This window comes from Falco peregrinus, chromosome 5, assembly GCF_023634155.1.
Source record: "Falco peregrinus isolate bFalPer1 chromosome 5, bFalPer1.pri, whole genome shotgun sequence".
Taxonomy (NCBI): Eukaryota; Metazoa; Chordata; class Aves; order Falconiformes; family Falconidae; genus Falco; species Falco peregrinus.
In genome coordinates this window covers 72,511,615-72,538,930 of record NC_073725.1, presented here as the reverse complement: position 1 = coordinate 72,538,930, position 27,316 = coordinate 72,511,615, and the positions used below count along the sequence as shown (strand labels likewise).

Here is a 27,316-nt window from a genome sequence, read left to right as displayed (position 1 = left end):
ACTCTCTGTGGTTTTGCACGACTACGTATTTAGTGACATGTCCTTCAGTAATTCTTATTTTGTCATTATTATTCAACAGCATGAGGAGTCTTACAGTCTTACAAACTGGAGTTTTAAGTTGATTTTATGGGATCCTAAAACTGTAAGAAAAGGGGTTCAGAGTTTTCAGCAGGAATTTAGATAATGCAGGATCATGCTTAATGAATTTAAAATAAAATCGTGGGATGATAAAAATTTATTTTTCCCTACAGTATCATGTTGCAAACAGTTTCTAAGGCCTCCTGTTTTTAAAACACAGGACCACAGATAACATGAAAAACCCAAAGCCAAAACAATCATGAGCTGAGGTGGGAGTCTTAAAGAAAAAACACTCATGAGAAACTTTTTATTTTTTTACTCGCATATATGATTCATTCTGATATTAAGATGCTTTTCCTTCTAGGCTATATAGAGGTTTATGGATCTCTTGCCTACCAGTAGAACACAAGTCTGATTTTTTTAGGCAAATGTTATAGGGATTATCCTCCAATTCAACAGAAATTGTACAGTTAAAAAAAAATAAGGTAGTGTATTTTTACTCTAAAATATGTCAAAGAATATAAAACCAAGCAAACAAAAGACTGGAGTTGTCAAGGTATACAAATCCATCCAAACTTAGGTAGTTAACACCCAAGTTCCTGGAGATTTTTCAGTCATACATTTTATTTTGCTAAACTAGGAAGAAACGTAAGGTGTGTTTCACAGGGATCTTCTGAAACCCACATCGCTTATCTTCACTGATATGTTGCTTTCCCTGTTAAAACTCCTTAGACATACTCAGAATAAGGTAAAATTATCTTTTCTGAACTGTTGTGACAAACCTGCTACAGCAGAACATCATCATTGACATCCATGACGTTAATCTGTCTACTTGTCATTAACAGGGTTCTACCCTGTCTCTCCTGTCTCCTCGCACGCTTTTCCCCGGAGGTAACGCTCACCTTTTCCCATTCGCGATCGTTGTTCAGTACGATCACCACCAGCCTGGGGTGTGCCTGGTAACCATCTGCTGTGAAGGACAAATCTTTACCTTCCCAAGTCACATTCATCATGAACCTAGAAGGCAAGGAAAAAATTTCATTGAAAAATTAATGAGCTGTCCAGCAGTTAATGAGCAAGCTAGTTCAGTCATCAGAACCACTGATGAAATACATGCTCCGAACCCTGTTGATGCTGTGAAAAACCTACGTTTGCAGCATGGGGATTCTAAGCATGCCAAGGCAGTGCATAATAGAAGACAAAACAAAATGCTCTTTACTATGATTTCTAATGCAGACAAAATTCTTAAAGCAGCTTCCACATTATATATGACCTGTATGCTCCATGAATGTACTTTGCACAACCTCACCAGTTTTTGAGGACCATTTTAAACATGTCTACATCAGCTCTGCATGTAACATTATACTATCGTCTCACTAGAGTAATACCCAGAGGTGAGTGCAACTCCTCTGGCTACACCTGTTCAGATCTCCAAGAGTCCTGTCAGCCCTTCCCAACGCTGTAGCTATACACAGGGTCTTTGTGACATTTAGATAAGTTCCACTAATGCCTTCAGCCAAAACCAGACATGAAAACTTTGAAGGGCTTGGTAGTATTTCAGCTCATTAATTTAAAAAAGAAAAAAAACCACATATATTTTAAACTTTTTTTTTTTTAATTTAGGTTAATTTTCAGTGGTTTTCAAAAGATATATAAACTAATTAGCACTTTGAACAGAAAAAAAAATAGAGGGACTCAGAATAAATTGTACAGCAAGAAGGATTTGTAAAATTTTGTTGAAAATGTCAGTTCAGTCCCAACTTTTCTACCTTTAGACATACCTGTTTGGGCACTGAATCAACAAAACTGTTCATTTACCACAGGAACTTTGTTCAGCTAGAAAGGAGAGACTTATTCAACTGAAAATGTATGAATTCATGTCAACAGAAGGAAATGACTCAGTGATACACCAGGAGGTACGTCTCCTAAGGCAAGCCATAGTACTGTTGCTTGCTTTCTCGGTTCTCCTGTATTGACGTGCTAGCCTGCATGTTTTAAGGACAGAATGGTACTTATCAGCAGTCCTGTCATTAGCAAAGTCTACATCATCGCTACTGCGTCATTGCTCTGACCTGGACTGTGCCACAGAGGGACACTGATGAACTCGGGCGAACAACGCTGCAGATGACTTCACGAACATCAGCCTCGGCCAGAGACGCTCAGCACCAGCCCCTGCAGTGGCCCTGATCTGCCCTGGGGTAGGCATCTCAGTACTCTGCTCATCACCTCAGAGACAGCCTTCAGCTCTACAGAGTCCTATAGCTTTTCTAGCCATAGACTTGCCCCTGAAGGACTTAAATTCCTTGTCGAGTTTCTACCAATTCTAATATACTCTACCTAGTTTTTCCATTTCCTGATTAATACGTGTAGTTTCTAATTTCTAATTGTTGCCTTCCATTCATCATTGAACCATGTACCCTCTTTTCCAAAGCACTGTCCTTTCATTGTTTCAGAAATGCTGGCATTCTGGCTATCTAACAAACTTGACTTTCCTCAAAAATAATTTTCTGTTGAAATTTTCCACAGCTTTATAACATAAATCCACATGAATATTTGTTCCATTTCCATGTAGCTTCAGTGTTTCTCAGTGAGAACAGATTGTTTCCACTGCTCCAGGGTCAGAAAGACTGATGAGAAATTGCAGTTTTTATTTAAAGCACAAATACAGAGAACTTATTGCCAAGAGTCTGAACTACCACAGTGCACAGGTCAAGTTCTCCGGACTGTGATATTGAAAAAAATCTATCATTTTATACACTACCTGAAATTCCATCACCTCAGAAAATCAGGAACGAAAAGGAAGAGAGTTAAAGGTATTGGTGCTCTTTGGTCATGTTGAAAAAAATCAAAACTTCAGAATGTCTGTGTGAGCCTGACAGGGCTATGCTGCGGGTGAGAGGTAATACTGCAACTCAAAATCTTGGAGATCCCAGGGCACTTCCAGAAGTTAATGCTCCCTCCACCCCATATGCGTGGTCTGGAACTAAGTGCATTGAATGGCACTGAGTTATCACTGTATTTTATTGAATGAAATTCTGTCCAAGTTTTCACCCAGGTGCTCCCCTTCCGGAATTCAACTCAACACCAATATCATTCCATCCTGCAGAGAGATGTGTTTTGAAGGGTATCAAAGTTACTTTAACTACCCATATATCGCTCTGTAAAGCTTTACCTACAAGAAATTGATACTGGTTTACATGTATGTTTGTTTTTGTGGCGGTAGTAATAGCATGGTCTCCTGGTGAACCTAACACAGACAAAATTCTTCAGCTCCATATCCAAAGAAGGCGGCTTTGTATTGACACACCTGCCTGAAAATCCCAAGAGCAGGATCACACTAAATAAAAGTATATAGACCCAGAAGAAATAGTGGCCTTGTATCATAACAGTTAATAATTAAATGTGCGCTGCCCTAAACAGCCATATTAACATCATTCAGCACTAGTTTGACAGCAATTTGTAAATTCACCAGTTGTAATAACTCATATTTTGTGAGAGACTTTCAGCGTGAAAATTTTCCCCTTGGCAGAACTTTGCTTTTCAGTTGAACTAATTTCCCGTATATTACATTTTTCATCCAGCGCTGAAAGAGCTTGCTTGGTAATAAAAAGCTTGTTTGCCACCTTGAGAGGAAGTGGCAAACCACCAAACAGAATTTTCTTGTGCATACATGTAAGGAACCAGCACAACGTTCATTCACTGCTGCAAATCAAATGCATCGTGGCGCGAGGAACAAAATGCCCAGGAAGTCGCCACGAGGGGAAAACAAGGACACACTGTGGAAGCATGCACTGCCTGCGTTCGTCCTTCTGGACCCTCCCACACACATCCCCTCCCGAGTCACACACATGAAACAACACCCCCCAACAATGAACACATCATTCTACAGGCCAGGCAGAAATCACCTCATCTTAGTAAAACAGGGCTAGACCACAAACATGCACACTGTACTACATCAGGTTTTTGCGTCTAGTTGAGTTTTTAATTACATAGGCATCAGTGATTGGACTTGAGTGGAACCCTTCTTTTACGTAGTTTGATGGGATCACTACCCCAGATTTCAACCACCACTCATCATATTTTGGAATTAATATGCAAATGCCCTAGCCTAAAAGCTAGTCAAGGGCCATCACAAGATGCAGTGCTGCAATGCTGTAGTTGCGGTGATGCCAAAGTGCTAAAAAAAACCCAAACAACCAAACAAAAAACCAAACAAACAAATAAAATAAAAAAAAACAACCAAGGCAAAAGATTAATCACAAATCTAAACTGAAAAACTGAAATTAGCATGTATTTTTAAACTGTGTGAGTTTACTGGCCATTTAGTAGTGAAACACATTTTGCAAGTTGAAAAAAAAAAAAGTCCCTAATCTGGAAGCCTCTTAAAATTGTATTGTTTGAGTCATATACAAGGTATCAGTGAGTGACACAGCCTGAGCTACACCTGTTTCTCCAATTGCGGCAATAAAAAAGAACTTCAAAGAGATTCTTGTTTTCCCAAGCACACTCTTCTGTATTAAATTCATCAGCTGCCTGTGTCCTTCAGAATCCAATGCCTACAATCTATATTCCCTTTGGAATTGTCATTTCTCCTCCACAAAGGACAGAAGTCCTGCTCTGCTTTTACTGGCCAAGATCCTAAGTCACTTGTCTCTGTGAAAAACGACCACGCGCTTTTCTGTTTGTGGTTAGGAAGAGTGAGGAAAAGAAAGTATTTATATTACATGTTATTTGCATGGGGTTTTAAGTTTGCCCATAATTAAACCTGTGCAGATCTCTTTGGCTTCTGATATGGTCAAAATATATTTCTGAAGCAGATCTGGAATTGCATATCCCTGTTCTTAACTAAATGAGGTGCTTGATTATTTGAACTCATTGCTTTAAGGGGGCAATTTAGCATACATCTTGGATGAGTAGTTAATCTGCTTTCATACCGTATTAATGCTATAACCTTTGCAAAGACATGATAGCAGGAAGTCTTGTGATGGTATTAGGACACTGAAGTCTTAATTAACTTCTGCAAACTGAATTTTGTAAGTAAGATTCCCCAGGTGATACCTGTGCGAAAAATGGGATTTTGGGGGCAGAAGTTAAGCTATTCTCACACTGAACCCCGAACAGTTTTTTATCGTATGAAGAACCAAGACTGTATTATAGATCCCAAAAGACTTTTAAACATTTATACACATTTTTTGTCACCTTTTCCAACAAAACTGAAAAGTGTTGAAGCACCATAGCAGAACACTCTTCCCATTGTATTTACAGCAAGCCTTTGAAGCACCAAGTTACAAACTGCTCACAAGGTTTCCACTCAATTTTTATACTCTGAAAGATTAAGTAATTCAGATAAAGCTTCAGATTGCCAGAACTGTGCAATATTTATCCACGTCAAAATTCTGACTCTATCCAGAAAGACAGAACACATTTGAATAACGTGGGGTTTCCTACTCTGTAAATATTTTATCACAATTTTATTGACTCCAATTTCCATTAACAAATGGAGGAAGACTGCCAAAAAGATCAGACCTCAACTTTTTAGTAGACCATTTGCTAGGGTACAATATTGCTGGAACAGAAACAAGCATTTATCACTTTTTAGTTAATGGATCTTTTAAATAAATGCATATAGTGTACTTGTGATAATTATTCTACGTATGACAAAAAATGCTCTCACCAAAACTAATACAGTAAAAAAATGCCCTCTTCTCGCCTCCAAACTTTTTTGATGTTTTCTCCATTTTTCTCTATTTCATGTTTATTTTCTTTTCTTCTATCCACTGAAATATGAATGTGAAACTGTCTGTGCTAGGATCAAGTTGTGTAACTGAATGCAATCAGTAATAACAGCTGCTTTTCCTACAGAAAGGATCCTTTGGGTCTTCCCTGCCAAGGGGCTTCTTTAAGCCTTCTTGTTCACTAACCTCATTTCGTAACACTAAAGCATCTAGCAATAATTAAACTGCTAGACTGATGGCTGGGGGGTGGGGGGAAATGTTGAATTAAAGGGTTACCTTTAAAACCTTCACTCTGGCAGGTGCGAGTGCGATTGCGGGGGAAACTGCTCCAAGGTCCGTCCCAGCAAAGTACCCAGGGGCACCCAGAGGGGCAGTGGGGCTCAGGGCAGGAGCTGGCCAGCTGGCTGCAGGACAGAGGGGCTCCACGCATCAGACAGGAATTATGTCTTTAGGAATCAAGCGGGTCATGCAAACACCCTCAGCAAACATCCCATGGTTTTAGAAGCAAGTTCAGAGATGGGAAGCACAGACTGTCTCAGATGCCCTTTCTTTTGGTTGCTCTGATACCCACTTCTTCCTTTTTTGTTTTATAATGATAATTTTATATAGATTCAGACTTTTAAAAGTAGAAATTCAAGACTCATCAGGTTCAGGAGCAGAGCCAGCTCTGCGATAAGAGGCTGGTTTATAATTAGTGTGAAATCCACCTAGTATCCAGCTCCGCAAAAGATTGCTGGCTGGGAAAAATATAATGGGTAAGGCAGAGGCATTAAGGAAAACTTATTGTTCCTAAGCTACCTTCACAGAAAGGAACTTAGTTACTGGACCTGTAAAATAAAGGACGCAGCCTGATAGCTTCAGGGAGTGGAAAGCCCATGGGACTCCTCACTGCCACAAGTTCAGACCCATCTTTGCTGCCCTCACCCTGCAACCCAGATCAGGTAATAAATCTTGATAAATTCCTCAGGTGCCATCACCGGGACTATCATTTTTTATTTAGAGCCTTCTTCACCATGGGGCTCCGTTTCAAATCTGTGACAACCACAGGCTATGTAGAGAAACAGCAGAGACTTAGGGAAATCCAGGCTTCGTAGAAGAAACTCTCCCCCTCCTCTCCCAAAGAAGGAATTTCCAAACAGATTTAAAACAAATGAAATGCCCCACAACCAACGTGTCATCTGGTGATATTTCTCTTTCCTTTAAATAGCATGAACCAACTATTTTAATAATCTAGATAGCCAGTCTGTCTGAGCTTGGCATTCACTCAACATCATACCTAAAAAAACAGGAGTGAATCCAAATTTTGTCTTTTCTTCTTTATCTTGTTGAGGCTCTGAACTGCTGAACTTCCTTACTATGATTCTACTGTGGAATTTGAAAGAGACTCATTGATAAGAATCCCAAGATAAATTATTTACCATTAAGAAACAGATTTCCTAAAAAAATCTATAAAGTTAAATCAAGAAACTCTGATGTAGAATATATAATGCATGGTCTGAAGTACATATAGAAGTAGGTCTGAAATAGATCACCATTAAACTAAGTATCGATGCATTTTTCAAACAGCATATTTTTTTTAAAGAAAAAATTGTATCTTAGGCTACGTAGGATTTTTTTTAAAAAAATTCAAATTCTTTGCAGTGATACAAAGAGCCTCTTCTTCCTCTTCATGTGCCCCCCTCCTCTTCCTTCACTCCCCTCAGCCCTCGGTCTCCAGAATATAACTCCTCAGTGATACCCTGGTTTGGAGCTACAGTCACTAGGCCTTGCGCCAGCATGGATGAGTAAAATTTGGGAACAATATGCTCAGTGACTGTGAAAAAGGAATAGCATGCCAACTACTTGTACCTTCTGCCAGCTGTTCCTTAAAGCATTAGTTACCACTAGGTCTGGAACGGTCATTTTGCCCCAATTCTGCCAGACCAGTGACAAAACGCTTGGGGAGCCTTTCCCAAAAGGGCAAAAGGGGAGGGGGCGAGGTTAGAAAGGGCCCAGCTCCCTGGGATGATGCCGCAGATCAGTGTAATGGAACACCAGAAGCTTCAGTGAGTTAATATTATTAGCAGTAACATTTCATAAAAACTAATGCGGTTATATTTTGCTGCACCACCTCAGAAGCATCCCAAGCTCTTCCCTGTGGAGCTGCTTGGCTTCCTGCGGGAAGATGGTGTCTGCAGCAGCTCCATCTCCAGGAACCTTCACTTACAGTGAATTTCAAGGCCTGCTTGCGGCCCTGAAGGCTGGTGCTGCTCACCCCCAGAACAGAGGCCATGCTTGTTCTTGTTTTAAATGTTAATGATCACAAAAGGGAGGAAATGTTCCTAAAAGCCCCTGATCTTGTTTGAACTGTTTAGTACCTTCTGCTTCTTAAACTGACCTAACCTGGGATAAAATTCTGTTACAGATTTTCTATAATTTCTTTAATCATTTCATCAGTAAACAAGCACCACATCAGGATCTCCTGGATGGAGTGTTTTCCTCCACAACTCCTCTTTTGTTGTCAGCAAAGTTTAATTTTACTTTCAGAGGAACATGACAACAGTTTCACCAATTCAATTCCTACTCTTTAAATGGAACTATATGGAAAATACTCTCATACTATAGAAAAGGGCAATTATAGCACATGAATTAAAAGAAGTGCAAAGATCTAGCCATTACTGTTTAAAATCTGTTCATTGGCAGTAAGTTAGTCTTTGTGTATCTCTATGTACCAACCCAATTACTACAATACTCTACTACCGAGTCTCCCGATCAGAAAGCATCCCTGCACAAATTAATGAGGCTAACTGGGATCCTGCCACCGACAATATTTTTTCTTGTCTTGAGTATCTTTTCTCATTTATTTTTTTCATGCTGACAATAATAATTTCTTGTAATCCACGACATCTGAAATTAGTTGTTAACATTAAAACTAGGACTGGCAGCTTGGTTCTTATTTGGAGATGCTTGCCTAGATATGCTGACCTGCCCTGAAATCTGCTGCTCCCCACATCCCCCTGGCCTTGCAGCTTTGTTCACGCCTTCAGCCATTTAAGTGCATCATCCTCATTCGGATTTGCTCCCGCAGAGCAGCATTCACAGTAGCGAAGAGGAATACACAAATCTAGTAGCATGCAAAACCTGAACCTTCTTCAAGCTTTACAGTTACCAGAAATGAAGTACTAAATTGAAAATATACTCAAATTAGCTGTTTCCTTCCACAACACGTAAGCAACGTATGTGACTACTGAAACTTGGGTTAGAGCCTCCGATCATCACCCTGCATGCAATGCACTCCTGTGAGCATGCAGCGGCTCCAGGAAAACTGCAGCAGGATCACAAAATGGGAGACAAACAAAATGTCCTGGAGAGTCTTAGGTGAAAATAAATAACATTTTTTTTCTCTGCACAGCAAGCATGCTACTAGTGAAAAAGCATTTTGCTTCATATATATATAAAGATACATATTCAATCGTACAATAGAGCAGATGATACTTATTTTTCTCAAGCCTTTTGACAGAAGTTAAATGAACAAATCCTCTGTAAATTGGCTGTTGATCTTTACACAGCAAAAGATTAAACAGAGTTTCTGGATTATTCATCAAACCATTGTGTCCCATTTAATCCCTGATTTTGCTCAAAAGAGGAAAATTTATCCATCATTGCTGAAAGCTGGAATCCAAATATTAAATTTGACGAGGAAGTGTCAGGACTAGACAGCCAGCATACCCTTGCCCTCTGAAGGAGGACACTGCCTCGTAGCTGGGCCGTAAACTAGCGGCAGCACAACAGCACCGACAAGAAAATGAACCACCCATGGAAAGGCAGCAACATTGGGTAGCACATTTCAAAATGCTGTTCCCATCGAGTCCCCAGGTTTTTAAAGCAGGGTGACTCCGGGGAGTATCAACTAATGTCTTTGTACCTGGCCCTTTGGATGTCGCATTGCTCCTGCTCCCTGGCTTAGTGAATGACAGATAAAGGAACCCCCACTTGGGAAGGCTCTGAAATGCCAGCCTGCCCAGAGCAGTCAGGACAGCTGGCTGGCTCTACACCTTCTCTGTCAAAAGTAAGATGAGTCTCTAAATCCTGCATATTATTTGGTTATACTTGGAAACTGAACTAGCTAAATGTAAACACCACATGGTAAATGCCTGGCTCTCTATGGACAGACACATCTTTTTGCTTTACAGAACAATGACAGCAAAGCAACAGCTTTGTCATCTCCACCCATCCCTGTATGGATCGGAGTGGCTGGAAATGTTGTGATTTGTATCTCCCAGGGTTATCACTTTTATGCACAACACTAGTACTCTTCTAAAGACAGCAGAAGCATTTCTATTCACAAAGCAGCAGCATTTTCCATGACGGCTGGCAGACTTATTTTGGTTTGCTGTTTGTCTCCTTACATGTTTTCATTTTTTGAGACACAGCAAGCATTTGTTCAACCAACATTGTATTAATGAGCTGCTAATTCTATTTATCCTGCTGTGCTAGTGACATTATTTCACACAATAGTATTTTCCTGCCTTGGGAGAAAATGGGACTTACATAGATAGGAAAAGATGATCTGAATCAATACATATATATATATATGGGGTTTAATGCATTGAAAATTATCCCTATATTTTCTTTTAAATCCATTATTCATGGGGAAAAACTGATTTTCCCATGTGTACCAGGAATGAACATTGATCAAATAATTTCAAAAACTAAAGCAAACCTGACTTTTTTCTAGGTCTAGAAAGCAAATAAAAGCACCTTAGAATTGCAGTGACAGGGGAAGGATAAATTGTGTGCTTCAAAACATATATATCTTCAAACCAATTTAATACTCAAAGGATTTGAGAAAGAGGGAGGAGGAGCTTTCACTTCATGGCTTTCTTTACATAGAATTTCTTCATAAATGGAGATGAAAATCATTATCTAGATGCAGGAAGTTGCACATAAACCATTAACAATTTCCATTTACAAGCAAATTAGCTATTATAGCATAGCCTTAGAATACTATACCGGGTTTAAAGCTTTATTAGACTGTCATTATAATAGAGTCTACAAACCCTGGGGGTTTGCTCCATTTCTGAGCTTGCTGCTGCTCAAGCATCACCTTACAGAGCCTCTTCCCTGCTTTCCACTGAGTTCCCTGCTCCTGAACTTGCAAGCAGTGTCCCTTCATGCAACATTACTTCCCCAGCACTGATCTCCAGCCCCAACAGGGAGGCAGGCTCCCAGGTCCAGACTTACTTTAGCCTTTGTGATGATGCTCCAAAATCCTTTGTTCAAGATAGCTCCTTAATACAACATCATATACATTTAGCTTGTAGCTTAAAATACAAAGCTGCACTACCTGTGACCTGAAACTGTGAAGATTACATTTCAGAACAAAACCCCTTTTTAGGGATTGATTTGTCATGTAAGGAAGAAACCTACAATTTAGTGATGAGGATGAAAAAGTACGATGAATTTATGTAATTCACCTTGGCATGGAGAGACTGGTCAGCTCCCAGAGATTACTTAGCAAGGCTAAATGCTTGTATATACTCACAGATTATATGTGACAAGAACAGTCTTGGGGAGTTATTACATAAGAAGGACTATTTTAAGTTTATTCATTTTAGTGTAATTCTGACATTCTTAAATTAAAAACAGTCTGCTTCTTGCTGCTTGATGATCAAAGAATCTCTGGTACGGAAAATATATTCTCACTTCATAGCTCAGTGTTTTACATCGGGAAGTGACTTTATTAACTACAGTGCACTGTATTACAACTTCTTCTATTAATAATTTCTATGTGTATCACGCACTGCACATTGCCGAATCTCCTGAAGTCTAATCTCACTGCCCTAACACTTACAAGCCCTATTCTTGTAGTTGTACAGAATTAAAGAGAAAAAAGTTTGAAGAAAGACAACTTATGCTGAACACTGAATACCTAATTCAAGTCTACCCTAGCATATTACCAAAACAACGGGGTAGGAGTCCTTTTCAAAACAGGTTCAAGTTTTGCACCCTTTCCAACTAAACCATGCTTAAACACTTTAAACACCAACACTTCTGATGACAGAACACAATTTAATTTTCACAGAAACTGGAGTTCAGATATTAATACTGGACAGCTTTGTACAGATCTCACTGTTAAGGCACAGAATCTGGTTAACAGGATGCCATTAGCTTTTGCTTTTATCTGGCATTAGCAGCACATACATTAATAAGAACCGCATGAGGATCACATACTGGGTGCAGGTAGGACAGTCATCCTGGCTGCTCTGGCCTGACCTGAGTGACTGTCTCACAGCTTTCCCAGAGCCATGCTGGACCAGACTGCCACCCCAGTGCTGCCTCCTGTCACTCCCCAAGGACAACTGGGACAGCAGGAAAAGAATCACAGATATTCTGCAATGCCTCCGGTGAATTTGTACAGTTACAGAGGCAGAGGTTTAGAAATAGGAAAGGGAAGACCAAAAAAACCTGGGAGTGTCATACTAAAGGCAAGTCCTCTCTAAGGAGAACTGTGCAAGTTTTTGAACTTTGGTCACAGTTTATAAAATAAATGTAGAGAATGATAAAATCCATTTACGTGTCAGCATTAGGCTTTTAAGAGCACTCCTGAAGAATGCAGTGCACAAAGTTACCATTTTCATGGAAAACAACTGTTCCAAGATATCAATGGCGATCAACTCCTAGTCTAAATATGCATATACATCTCAGAAGATTAAAAATGTTCTGCAACCTCCTAGATGAAATCAGCACTGCTTTTCCTTCTTGTGCCAATTCCACCCCACTTTTCTGTGGGAAGTGCTTCATTTGCAATATTTGGTCAGAACAAATTTCATAAATACTGCTTAGTAACTTCCATATGAGATATTGTAAAGAGCTATATACAAGATTCCCTTTACTTCCTTTCACAAAGCAGATAAATAAATATATTACTATGTGACATATTATGGAACAATTTAGATAGAAGTAATCAGGAGTACCACATCTAAAAGGGATAATAGAAAGGAAAAATAAAAAAACAACAAAACCCAGCAAAGAATCCTGATTTAAACCTTGGCAGTTCCCATATGACAATCTGTTTTGAGAAAATATCAACTTGGATTAATACCGATTAATTTTTACAGTTATTCTTGTACAAGTGACAAAAATTAAACCCTCACGACCAGAAGTGACAAATTTCAGTTATTAGGTGATAAAAGCTGCCCAACTAATCTAACACTTATATAATTTCCAGGGTCACCTCTTTATTGCTGCATATCTCTTGTCTTCTAAAATATTTCCAGCATCCTGATGATGCAGATTATTCAGGTATAGCCTCCAGAGTATTTTAGCAATTTTACCTCATAGTTAAAGTGCACAACAGCACAATTTTATTAACTCAGCTTCATACCCATGACCAATTTCTGTCATTATCTATATCAGATCCAGAACAGTATTTATTCTCCACAGCACATAACAACCTTTCCATGTGTACAGTTATCAGTGCAGCAAGTTCTCTTGCATAGAATCATTTAGGTTGGAAAAGACCTTTAAGATCATCAAGTCCAACCACTCCCTTGGAACATCTGAAAATCATTGCTTAAAAAGGGCATGATGGGATTAACAAAAAACAACACTCTCCTGCAAGAAACACTTAATGGCAACAGGATGGAAAATTACCAAGGTTATGTAGGGGAAAAAAACCAAACCAATAAGCCTTACTTGTGCAAGGTGTGAGATGGCTGGTCGCTTTTCTCCAGTTGTCCATAGCAGCTAGTTTTTGCCTCAGGAATGAAGGAGTATTTTTCCAGCATGGCTGATGCAGCAGTGGCAATAATCCCAAGGCCATCCCGTACCCGAGCTTCTAAACTGTAGTCCCATTCATCATAAGATGCTGAAATGAGTCCTGAAGGAAACTCCTTGGGAGTAATTTCTGTGTTACCACTAACCAGACTGGGAACTATCCAAAAGAAATCATAGCCAGTAAGGCCCAGGGAACGAGCCTCATCCAATATGTAGACAGCTTCATCCTTGGAACAATATAGCAGGATGACGGAGGAATGAATTTTCTTCAGCTGAATTTGGGTCTTGGCATCTCCAAAGGCGGTATCAAGTATGATGACATTCTGCATGTCCCAGCCCACAAAGCTATTTTCCACTGTGGTCTTAATGACGTTGATGAAGTCTCGATATCCAGGGAAGGTGGTGGTCACCAGAGAGAACACATGCCAGTCATAATCCTGCATGATCTTCAGCATGATGATGGCTTCTTGCTGGATGGATGCCCCAAACTGGAAGAACGTGGACATCACATCCTAGAATACCAAACACAGTGAAAAATTACAAATTTTGTACAATTGTGAAGAGACTATAATCTCTAATTCTTCTGCTTGCTTTTGTCCACCACAGCCACCAAACTTGTGTTGCATTCTAATAACTTTCTTTGTCTTATCGCGTTCATGTCGTTAATAAGCAACACTGATCATAAGTAAGCACCGCAGATAATTAAATTATTTGTCAAAAAGTGACAAACATTTATGTAGGAAATTTCTGAGTGCTTGATCACTTGAAGACAACAAATCTAACACTGCTTGCTGAGGAAGCTCCCTAGGGACAGCCACCCACTAACGAACAACTCGTCTCCAGCAGGTGCTTTAGATTCTTCAAACTTATTAGGAATGTGACCCAATAAATTCATACCAGCTTTTATTACAGTGAAAATAAATTGCAATGCACGTGCTGTACATATAGGAAGAACCTCTGTACCTCCAGACCTAATGTCTGAGGGATACTTCATTCCCACAGGTTCATTGGACTTGGTGGAAGCTGTCAGAATCTGCAGAAGCAGATATATTATCCCAGGTAGGGAGTTCACTGCTTTTCATGGGCTCACTACTGATCATGTGCTATTTAGAGCACATCTCCTATTGATGTCTGATGTAGAATTAACAGGATGGGACTACAGGGACAACCAGCAATCTGCATCAAAGGACTTGAATAGAAGCAAATTCAAGCAACGGCCCCATAGTCCGTAACAGCTAGCTGCACGGACTGATGCAGCTGTGCTGTCAGTTTGCTAGGAGACTGATTTTGAATATTTGCCTTAGTTTTTTACAGTATTCATAATATTTTATTCAGCATAAGAACAGGTGCCTCTTATTTTAACAACATTATCAGAAACAGCCAACACAATAATATATTTTCTTAGAGCTACATTTATGAACATTTTCATTGGTCTGTTTTTACCAAGTTGCTGTAAGATCTAAATTTATTTTCAAATTTTACATTCTAGATTTATATACATCACAATTATTTCAGTTCCAGAACTGTACACAGGAAGCTATATGATTTTTTATTTTCATTTTACTTCAGTATTTATTCCTGACCAGGAGCGGAAACTTACGTGCATTGTTTTCAGATAAAGAAAGTATGAACCACTGCTGAAAGAAAAGCTTAAGATATAAAAATAAGATATTAACAATTCAAAATTTCTTATGCAGCCTTTATAGGAATGACACACATGGTGCTTTTAGTTTAAAAAGTTTTATGAATGTGGTTATTGACTTAGGTTTCATGGCAAGGTGGTGTTAAACATACAATTATTAGTGAGAAAGGTTAACTCAGATCTGCAAGTTCTGTATTGTATCTACAGAAATCTACTCTGAGCAAACTATTTTTTTTTTCATAGAAGATGCGAAGTGTTATTACTTTCCAAGTGTAAAGAACCTGACAGCAGGATTTTATATAGCTTGACAGCAATAAAAGTCTTATGACTTGTATCAGACCATGAAGACTGATATTGAAGGTACAAAACACACACTGCTGGTGGTAATGAAATCATCTGCCACGGCTTCTCTGGTACCTCAGCATCTGAATGCCAGCGCCAGATCTGAACTGGTTTGGGGTTAGTTACAGATGTTATAAAACCTATTTGGGAGAAGAATTTAATTAGGAAGATGTGATTGCTGAATGCTTACAGGAGCTATTTCCTGGTGACCTGCACTATGTACTTAAAAATAAACAAACAAGCAAACAAGCTTTTTATCTGGCAACACTTACAGCTAAAGAAACCCAGTACACAAAATCTGTTCAAAGTCAGCATTTAATGGTTTAAATATTGATTTACTATTACAAAGTAAATAAGATATCTAGAGACAATGCCATGAATCCAAATTTGCTGTAGCTTCCTAATTGAGCATAAAAAAAAAAAATTGTAATGCAAAGGCAATCACTTCAGTTTTCTTCTCCAGCTCTTATCCTGTTTTTTACTTGTGATTATGCTACATAACAGTAAAAATAAGTAAAATAATTTACAGTAAATTAAATAGATTGTTTCCACCCTATTCTTTCACTGTACCCCATTTCTAGATATGGTTTATAGCTATTAAGGCAGTGGAATAATTCTTTCAAACAAAATACACAACTTGGTCCTTTGTGCATCACAAGAAACTTCTCCAGTAAAGCAGCAAGAAGCTTTCCAGGGCAACAAACGATGCACATGGCTGTTTAGAAGTGTGACCTTTTTAACTAGTAAATACAGATTTTTAACCTAGAGCAGTCCTTGTCACCTTCCCTGGCAATGAGCATGGTCTTGCGCACAATGGCCTGTGTCACCCATTACAGGAGCCTGACAACAAGAGAAAAGTACTATAAATAAATCCTTTCCTTCTGTAAAAATTGTGTTAGAAAGATAGTTTATGAAAGGAGTTTTGATTAAACATTTTTGCAAAGTTCACACCGATATTACATGAATCCTTTCCACATAATTGTGAATGTGAACTTCAGTCAAAATCAGACAATACCAAATCAGTGATCAGAATGGTGAAAAAAAAAAGTAGTTATATGGTGAAAACAAGACCAGGTTCAGGAACAGTGGAGATACAAATATCACAAGTGAGATTCTCATCTGAAGAAATTCCACGTAGCTCCACTGACTTCATGTAATGCTTTTATAGAGTTGAAGATCTGACAGTACATGTTTACAATGAATTTGAAACAGATGGAAGATTACAAGCAAATTGCAGTCTTAGAAACTTCAGCAGATATTTAAGTGCCTATAAGGAGAATATTCAAGGACATATTATGCATTACATTTAGGGAGAAAAAAAAAAAGTTCAGTGAAGAAATAGCAAATAAATAAATAAAACTATAAGGGATTCAACTATTATATGCTTAAACATCTATGGAACTGTTTGTTTGGGGCTTTTTAAAGCTTCACATTCTTCCTGAAAAACATTGTTATTCCTCTGCTTCATACAGCCTTAGTATTTCATTACACATCTAGAATTTAAGTTCTACTGTTCTGTATTAAAAGGCAAACCAAAGTGATGCTTGTAAAAAACCAAAATTACTCAGATATTTTCATTTAACTGTCATCTTGTCATCTACCAAGACATCCAAGTTGTTGCTGAAGTAGGAATACATGATGTAATATTGGAGGTGCTTAAATGCGTATCAGAAACGTTCTGTTTCTTTCCTCAACGGCCCCATCTACTGAAGCTACTGGGGGAGCATGCAAGGAAGCTGTGCCACTCACCCCATACAAGAAGCCTTTATATAAAGGAATTCCACGGATAAATCCCAAAGCATGAAGATCCCAAGATGTTACACTGATATGACCAAAAATTTACTTAAAAGTAGTTGTGGAAATGATTAAGTAATGCTTTATTATCCAGCTTCTTAGCGGGATTCTACCACAGCTATGTAAACAAGCAGCAATTAAAAGAGAAGGAAAAAAACAAATGGAAACTTTTCATTTCTTTTTGTCTTGCACATGAACATACAGTTTATAGCAAAACATCTCCCCATATGTTTCACACCAGAAGGCAGTAATCCTTCAATTGCTTCTTGCTTAACAGTTCTGAATTTTGTATACAATGTAAAATTCTGTCATTACAGGAGAAGGGCACTTCAACATTCTCATGCTTGTCCACAAAACAGAACAGCTCTCTGGTGCTGTCATTTCATAGATTAATATATTAGAGTAAGTTGCTTTTTAATTAGTGTACCGAGTCTATGAATCTGTCACTGTTGTCAGAATTGCAAATTTCACTTCCCCAATTCCAACAAATTACAGGAATATTTATCTTGAAACCTCATCCTCAGCTATTTTCATGACATCTTAGTTTCCTAGCTCCAGCTTTTCCATGAGATCAGCACGGCATATTCACAGCTGCTCTAACAGCTGCGGTAAACCCTGACACTAGCTTATGTCTATTAGGGGAAAAGCTGCAACAGTTTGTTAGCTAAGGAAAGAAACATTTGTTATGTAAAACAGTACACGTTTTGATAAATGAAAATGAAATGCTAAACAACACCAAGGTAGGGGTCAACATAAGACCAAACTGATTTTCCACTTGGCAGACTTGTTGAGGACAATTGTTTTGCTGTTAAAACATTAGGACAGGTAGCAAAACCCAATATGAAACATGGTTTAAAACATAATCCAGGAGATGATTTTATTCAGCTAGAAACCAGATTACTACAACAGGACTAGAAGTAGGACTTTTATCTTGGTCACTGTCTCCTCCACAGAGATCCAGCAAAAATTGTTTTTCTCCTACTTTACGCCACTGTAACTTAGATTTTGCATTTTTATAACAGATTAAAGGCATGTGGTGCTAGGTCAACATATAAAGTGCAAGCTGTTTCCTGTTTAATGAATTATGGTACTTAATTTGGCATTTTTATGAAGACTGGGAAAACTGACAGCCAGAGATTAGCCATGAATTTAAGCTGAATAATTTAGCATCACGTGAAAAATATGCAGAAAGAAATTATTTGTACCAGTCTTAAATGTAGGTGAGTGTGTTAACTTGGTACCATTTTTCTTGGATGACTTGAAACAATGTACTGATCCCTAGGTAAACATGATTCACTTCATGTTTCTCTGTCATGAATATCCAGGTTTCAGCCACGCAGTCTTCCTCTGGGGTATCACAGAGACCCGTGCAAAACTTTCAGTAAATTGAAACCCTGAAGTGGAGGAGCTGAAAGGAAAACCTTTCCTCCCAAGATACCCCGCACATTTCTAAACTCTTAAGTTATTAAATTCCTGCCTCTATTCATTAACGGTATAGAACATGCAATTCCCAACACAAACATCTCACTGAGGTGCCCAGGGAAAAATCTCCCCCGCTATCACCAGGGGAGAAATTTGGGGGATATTATACAAAATTATGTACTTTCAGGCAAAGCAGAGCAACATATAAGGCTGGAAATAATCTAATTATTACAAACAGCAGAAAAGACTTGCTTCCCAAGGACTTGTCACATCTCTGGCCTCACACATGGAAAAACCATGCATGACTCTCACCTGCAGGTTTCCCTGCCCATACCTGCCTCTATTCTGGGTGCTGCTTTCCTGCCCTCCCACATGGGCTACGGAGCTGCCCGGGCCCCAGGCATCCCCCACCAGCCACCAGCACTCTGCGCGGCACCCCCAGCTGCCATCCCCCTGAGACAAGCCCAGGGGCAGCAAGGCCCATGCCCAGCCCCAGTGAAGACCAGCTTGCCTCTTGCACTCAACCTGGAGCCAACTCACCCCGGTGCAGCGTCACCTGGAGCCCCCGCGCCAGTCCCCTGGCATGGGCTGAGCTGGCGGGGAGGGGGAGCCCCTCTGCGGGTGAGGGAATGGGCTCCTGCAACCCCCACCCTACAGGTTTTAATTTCTTCAGATCTGCATGTTTCACCCCTTGTCACGGAGAAGACTAAGGCCTTCTAGCAGAGCTAGAAAAAGGGATGCAAATTTTATTACTCTGTAGTTTAACTGGGGCAAATGCAGAGCCACAAAATGTATAAAGATCAGCAAAAAGGGCTTACCTTTTATTTTAAAAGTTTGGTTGGGGAGAGGAACACTCAAGTTAGAAAAGGGCAGTAGCAAGCAAGGGAGTACGTCATGGCTTTCCAACATCTGACATGTCCCCTTTTATTATTTCAAGGAATAAATATCAGAGAAACATGATTTTGAAAGGTTAGCACCAGCTTAATCAAGAATGTTTTTTTCCCATTTCCAGAAGGAGCCTGCAGGGATTCATTTTGCAGAGGTGTCTGTATTTTCAGGTCATGGTTTTATTCTAAGAACTTTGCTAGATAACAGGTAGGTTTTATGGTGATGGGCTTTTTTGTTGCAGTAATGTATCCATTAAATTTTAATCTATCTACTTATCTGGGCTTGATACAAGAGTTGGCGTTTGTCACAATTGTTTTTCTATACCAGAACAGCAAATATACAAACACAAAGGATCAAGAACAGGGTTTCTACAGATCATTGCAGAGTCCACTAGTTTCTGATTCTTTACATTCTTTGAATAAGAGTGTCATGTCTAATGAATTAAAGTAACTCAACAATCATTACAGTGAAACAACATAACTTAATTATGGAAGACAACTAGTTTTGCAGAGAGCTCACGAACCATTCCCTGGCTGGAGGGCACCATCTGGTTTTTAACACACTTGGGCTTTCTTTCATGGATTGTTCAAACAGTGGAAATGGTGTCTCAGTCTGAGCTTCTGTTCAACCAGGACACTGTTTTCAAAGGCTGAAATGGCATCAACAAACCTGTGACCAAACTTGTGAAATCCTGAAAAGACTCATGCAAACCATCGTGAATTTTTGTGTGGTCATTTCATGAAAGGTTTAGTCACAAGATGTCTCCTTTCTAGATAAATTTCAAATTTTGCAGTTACAGAAATGTCTTACAACATGGACATTTCAATGAGGAAGGGCAAAATGGTGTTTCTACGAAAAAGCAGCATGGAGCTGAATGTACTATAGCTATTTAGATGAGTAACAGCTATTGTACAGCTTTTGAGCAAAAGAGAATCCCAACATATAAGAAGTAGAGTACTGATGCCTGCAAGAAAGATAAGGGAGGAAAAAAAAGAGTATTTTCAGACAAATCATGTTTGCTTTGTAAGTTCAAATATTTCTTGAATATAGATCAGTCATTCTTTAACGCATATAGGATCATGTGGTGCTGTACATCAGTGTAAAGTGTTAGCATTGTCCTAAAATGTTTTTTATTTATGGACAGGATGAGATTTGTACAAAAGTTTCTAATTTCCTGTAAGTATTTTACCATGAAAATAAAAATTGAAAAATGTGCGTGACCTGATATATCAATAAGTTAGCAAGGAGGAAAGATTTTATGCCATAGAATATAGCTGAGTATTATTTATGTGCCTTGTCATAACTCAGATAAATGTTTTGCCATCTTTTAAATTTAGATGTCTGGTTTTCTCATGGTTTGTACAAGCAGCATCTTTCTGCTTTATTCATGTCATTAGGGAGCACTAAACTGATGCAAGTAAACAATCCCCTGAAGAGCTAAAAAACTCTCATTTTCCATGGGAAAAATAAATTAGCTATGCAGCACGTCTTTCACCTCAAGGAATACCTGAGTTCACATGGAGAGATCTGGAATCTGTTCTTTCAGTGAAAATTCTTCAAACAGTTGTTATGAATGATGGGAGAGCAATCAGGAAAGTTAATCAGTTCTTAAAGACAGAGAAGACAATTGCTGTGAAGATACTCCAGCAATACTGGTGAAAGTAACTGCCTTTCTGCTCTGTAAAAACATTAATCTGCCAACAACTCATATCTGATATATCACAACACAGTCATAATGACGTTAGAAGAAACCGGAGCACTGTTCCTGTTCTCCCCCCAGCAATGCAAGGGAGTTTAGAACAAACCGATGATGATCTGTTCTGTATAGGTTACCTAGCTGGATGAGAAAAATAAAAAATTAAATGATGCTATAAAATGTGGTAGAGAGAAACCAAAACCATGATCTTACTGCAAAACTTTCAAAATGTACTTGTTGGAAGAAGGAAAGCCTAGACTTATTCTCAGAAACAAACAAATAATTTTTCAGAACAATAGAAAGCCTTTCACTAGATAACAGAAATTAAAAGCAATAAGAAGGCATCAGTAAGCTTGTGAATTAGTCTGGTGAAAGGCCAAGACTCAGGAAATCCAGCAGGAATAGAAGCAGACATCCAAGGAAAGGAAAAGCCGAATAACTTCACCCTCTCCTAGCACTGGTATTTCATTGTAACTCATATAATTTACCTCGTGGAAACAAAACACCACAAAAGCATAAGATGGATGAAGGATACCAGCCAAATGAGCCTCACAGGTTCCTGGAAAATAAAGAAAAATCCTGGCATATACACTACCTGTCCCCACTATCCTGCTCTCTCATATTCGTGCTGGGGCATTACTTACCGATGTTCATGTTGTTTCGTATCAGTAGTGAGGTACTACACATTTTATACCAACCAACATGCTGGACTGTGTGAATTTCTCACCTTCCTCTATAGCCACAGGCTGAAACTTGAGAATTATCTGTCAATTCACTTAGTTCATTTCCTTTGAACCACATCTGCTCCCATAAGGCCATCAGAGATGAGCTTCCCTTGATTCATGGGCAGTTTAATGGATATAAAATCAAAGCGTTTCAGTTACACTGAGTTAGGTTATTTCTTAGAGCAGACAGGTAGTTGTAATCATAAATCTTAACAACGCCCCTACTGTTAATGGCCATGCTTACTGAAAACAGCCGTGTATACGAGGTTTAACTGGTTGCTTTCAAAATGAGTCCCTGACAGCCAGGGTTTGGTGTTGGCAGATGGATCTCTAACACAAAGGAATAATCAAAATCTTTCAAGGAACTCCAGAAAGAGAAACAAATGAAAAACCAGTGTTTTATATTCCTCTTCAATAAAAAGTGAAGCTTGCTAATCTGTATTTGTAAAATTTTCAGTAAATAAGATTTCATTTTAATAGTTTAGCCTTACATATTTTACTGCCCCAAAGGGTTATCTCATTAGTCTTTAAAAAGCATAATGGCCACATTTTGTCTGATTTTTACAGCACCAGCTTAATTAGTTTTTTTCCCCAAAAATCAGTCACCCAAATCAATTTTGCTCTACTCCTGCCTTAAGTTTAAACATGCACACAAATTCCTGTGAGCTATCCACAGAATATGCTAGAACATAATGTCCTTGACATCTTTTTGGGTACCTGCACGATTAAAAAATGTAGATTTGGTAGGATTTTTTCAGTTTAATGGTAGTATTTCAGCTAAGTAAAATTTCATGTGTTTACATTACTATTACTGTGAAATAAAAAAATGTAAGTTGTTTCAACAGCTTATGGAAATTTTCAAGAATCAATGCTATGCAATAATTCATCCCTGGGACAAATTTTCATTCCTGCTATTTGGTGTCTAACACACTAACCATTTCACTTAACTGTAAGATGACATTACAGAGTAATTTAGATAAGTATCATAGACCCCCAACCTACAGGAAAAGTTGTTCAGAACAAGGATTTAGAGTGGTTGAGGACAAGTATCATTTTCTGTTCAAATTTTTTCTTATCTAGTACAAGCATTGCACAAGAAATCCTGCAATAACAAACTGCTTACAATTCCTGCATCAATGAAGTTTGCAAAAGGATTTTCATACAGTTTTAGTCATTAGGAGCTTTAAAACCCACACCATCCAAACTCATTAATCCTGCAAACAGAATCAAAACTTTCCTTGGCCACAATAACATTTAAATATACTATGGCAAAGAATCCAACATTAAATCCAGCATCAGTAACCATTTATCATTTAATGGCAGCTGAATCAAGTCAAATAGGCTGATTACTTATAGCATGTATTGCTTGTGTGCATAAATGCCATATACTGTATAGAAAGATATGCACAATTAAATATCAATAAAAATGCCTTAAGACATCTTTTCCTTCTCTGAAAACATTTGGTCTCAACTGAATGCTAAAATACTTCTCACTTGTGCTGATGATGAGGAGCCAGAAAACCATTAACTAAGTCATTTCCATACATCCACACTTAACAAGTAAAAATGAAGGCAACAAACAACCTCCCCCTCCACCCCCTTTCACCAAATGGTGAGCATAAAATATTAAGCAAATAAAATAAATATAAAGCAAATTTAATTTTTTGCTGTGTGCTTGTAACTGTGTGCTTTTTCCTTTATGAGCCAGGGTTCTTGGACTAGCCACCTCTGCGTACCTAGTCTGCTCCAGCGAACTGGACCCAAGAGAGAAATCCAGCAGCCAGAGGCTAGCTGGGGAGGACAGACAGACAGGCGGGAAGGAAATTTAAGAGGAAGGCTGAATGGAGCTCAAGAAGCCATTCAGAGCAGCTTTCCATAGAAACAGAGATTTGTGGGATATGTTGAAATAGCAGAGGAAGATGACGACAAGATGAGAGATTCAAGATTCTTGATCTCTTCAAGACAACACATACATTTTGTTCACCCAGGTAGTCTGGGTGCTAAACAAGAAGAGGTGCAAGCTTGACTCACCTGCCTTTGGAAGGCAAAGTCATAAAAACATCACAACTTATCCAAAGTATTCATGCTGCTTTAAAATTCTTCTAGAAGGAAATGTTTCAAAATGCTCAGTATGCTCCTCTGCCCTTAGTACATTCAGCAGATCTGAAGAAGAGAGGGTACTCAAGGGAAACACCGTTTATGCTTGTCCTTTATATTCTCCTCTTTAGGCATCACCTTTGGTCCCTGGGCAAAGCTACAGCTGCTCTTCTGTTATGCTGATAGAAGTTACATGCTTTCTCCAAGTGAGCGACCAGCCCACCAATCTAGCACTGAGTACCCTTTTCCATTGTACATTTAATAGCAGCAGGTCAGAAGCAAACTGAGTTAGAAAATTTCTGATATGCATGATCTATACCTGTACTTACATGTCACCCTAGCTCAAGATGAGAGGGTGACTAACTACACATACCTTAGAATGAACCCTACTGATAAGAACCTAACCCAAACAACACCAACAACGCATGATATTTCACTAGTATTCATTGCAGAGCCTTTCAATAATCATAGCTGAAATCACAAAAAAAAAAAAAAAAACCAAACCAAAAAACAACCCCAAAACCCAACAATATTTGTGTTAAAGTAGTTTCAAAGTCTCCAGCACTCAGAGCTACTGCATCTATACGGGAAGGAACATAGGAAGAACATGGAATGAGGATGAATGTGGAATTCAGCTGTAGGCAGATACACCGGTTTCTCAATGTCAATGTGCTAACCAGATAAGGACACAAGTATTTAACATTGCATTCTGTGATGGATAGTAAGGAAGGTACTGTAACAGAAATATGCAGACAAAAAACTCTGTTGCACCTACTTTTTGAGTCCACATTTTCTTTTTGGCATTCTATTTAAGGATGCATGGGCTTATTTAGTTGGAAGAATATTGCACATCAAGAGATTTGCCAAGCATTATTCCCATAAGCAAATAATATTCCAGGCAGAAAAGCTTTACTAACATATATTCAAATTACTGAGATTTTTATACCGGCAGTAAAACTATTTCTTCTACTAAATAGCTTATCTCAAGTTACTATTCCTTATTTAAGTAGAGGAAAAGCATGGTTCTGATTTACAGTAAATATCAGAGGAAAAAATAACTTCAAGAAAGGAAATGTTCAAAATACTAAATTTAGGTCCTTACAAGGCATAGTAATTCTTTTTAGAAATTATTACAGATTTGGCAGTCATACTAGATACAGTAAATACCACAGTGCTACAGCAAATTGAGTATCTCATTTCCAGCTATATAAAAAAAGTTTCCTTAACTTCCACAATGTCTTTATACTTTGAAGAAAGAGACATAATAACCCTTGTACTGAGCACAAATAAGTAACAAAATATATTATTTGGGTTGATGTTTTTAGTGCCAGAAATTTTTATTAGTTGTATTTGACAATACTATGCATTTAGCTATTTCCTACACAGTTGCAACACCATGCAAATCAATGACTTCTACAGATTCCTATGAAAATATAAAAATAAACTTCAGAGTTTTTCTAACCTAGGTGGGAAACATGAAAGATTTTTATCTAATCTCACTATAGACTACAACAGTTAATAGATTTCAAATATCCATAATGCAACTAAATTTTAAGTACCCTCATATCGAAATTCAATAGGAGCTCAGGGTGCCTAATAGCCTCCAAAGGTGTGTGTGCTCATGCAGAATAGAGCATCTGCACAGACAGGAGAGTTCAGCCATGCCCATTTATGCTACTACATGTGTCCTCAGAAAAGTGTTTAAGTACTCAGTTAACTGAAATAGATTGTCTACCAACCAAAGTGGGGGTACTTGCTCATTTTCATTAATAAAACTGTGCATCAAAAGGATTTACATGCCAATCCTTTGGGTTCCTTTGAATAATAATAATAAAAAAATAATAATAAAAAAGCCTTTTGTGTAGGAAGGCTAACAAACAAAACACCTGTTCTTACAAGTTGTTAAGTACCTTTGGTTCCACACATAAAAGATGAGTACTCATTTACATTTCAGGGACCTTATGTAACAAAGCTTGTTGAGAAAGTTGCAATTGCAGTTTAGATTTCTGTGTAATAGTCACAAGGGATTGTGCTTTGTCTTAAACTAGTGTATCCTGATTTGTCTCCATTTGTGTACCCTATTGCTATACCCTAGAACAGCAATTTTAAGTTTACAGAGTACAAGATTGCTCATCTTTTGCAGTTCCTTAGAAATAACCCATGGACCTTCAGTATCCAAAATCCAGCCTGAAAAATACTGAGACTTGAAAGCAGCATCCTAGCCACTTCCATCTGCCACTTGCTACTCACAGCAAGTGTAATATTTCACTGTGATTAAACAACTTATTAACATAAGTATTTTAGGATTGATCCTCAAACTTGCCATGGCTTACTGTGACATTTACTACCAAAAAAGAAAAGAAAAAGCCGTGACCCGATTCTTTGCAACATACTCCACCAAAATTCCTGAAATATGGGTGAAATGTGGATGAACAGAGATTTCACCACACAGCATTCACTAAGCAATTCTGGCACTACTTTCCATGAATCATAATTCTCTATATAAAAGCCATGTGAGTTTTCCAGATGATGACATTTCATGTTACATTAACAGATAATTAAAAGAAGATGAATAATGAGGCTGAACTGAATCTCACCCTCTTGTGCAACAAAGATGGATCTGTGGAGCAAGCAGGGGTTGTCCTGTGTTCAGCAGCAGATACACTCATTTTAGGGAGAAAAGTGTTGATTTTACAAAACCCTACTAAGTAATCCAGACTTCCTGCACAGTATGTATTGAAAATTGCTAAAGAAAAGAAAAATGAGATGTAAAAAATATGCCACGTTACTTGAGGTGCTCCATTCCACAGAAAGTGGAGTTGCTCCCCTACATGAAGCTCTTCAGGAGATGAATACTTGACTATACAGAAGTTTATGTGATCTCTGTGATTATTCTCAGTGGACAGACATCTGTGGTTACAACTGCAATAGTCTCAGTTCATTAGAAATCTCAGAGAAATAAGCAGAAACAAGCTCATGTAGAGAAAAGCTCTGTTGTGCTCCTCCCTGACTTCTATGGGAGTAAAATCAGTTGCTGAAGATCAGGACAGGAGCAGGTACGAAGAACAAGTGTCACTGTAAAACACACCAAGAACAAATGACCACGTTTCTGTTACCAAACAGACTGCAGAGAATGGGT

At 38.5% G+C, this 27,316-nt stretch overlaps 1 protein-coding gene across 2 annotated transcripts in view; it reads right to left on the bottom strand.

The window, feature by feature from the left end:
* Window positions 1-27,316, bottom strand: part of GRIN2A (glutamate ionotropic receptor NMDA type subunit 2A) — a 191,090-nt gene that overhangs the window by 72,511 nt on the left and 91,263 nt on the right. For both annotated transcript variants that reach the window (XM_055806634.1, XM_055806635.1), the window contains exons 4-5: window positions 13,491-14,083; window positions 981-1,095 (exon numbers count right to left, since the gene is read on the bottom strand). In XM_055806634.1, the coding sequence (XP_055662609.1) occupies window positions 981-1,095; window positions 13,491-14,083 (708 nt within the window). The remainder of the gene's footprint in view (window positions 1-980; window positions 1,096-13,490; window positions 14,084-27,316) is intronic.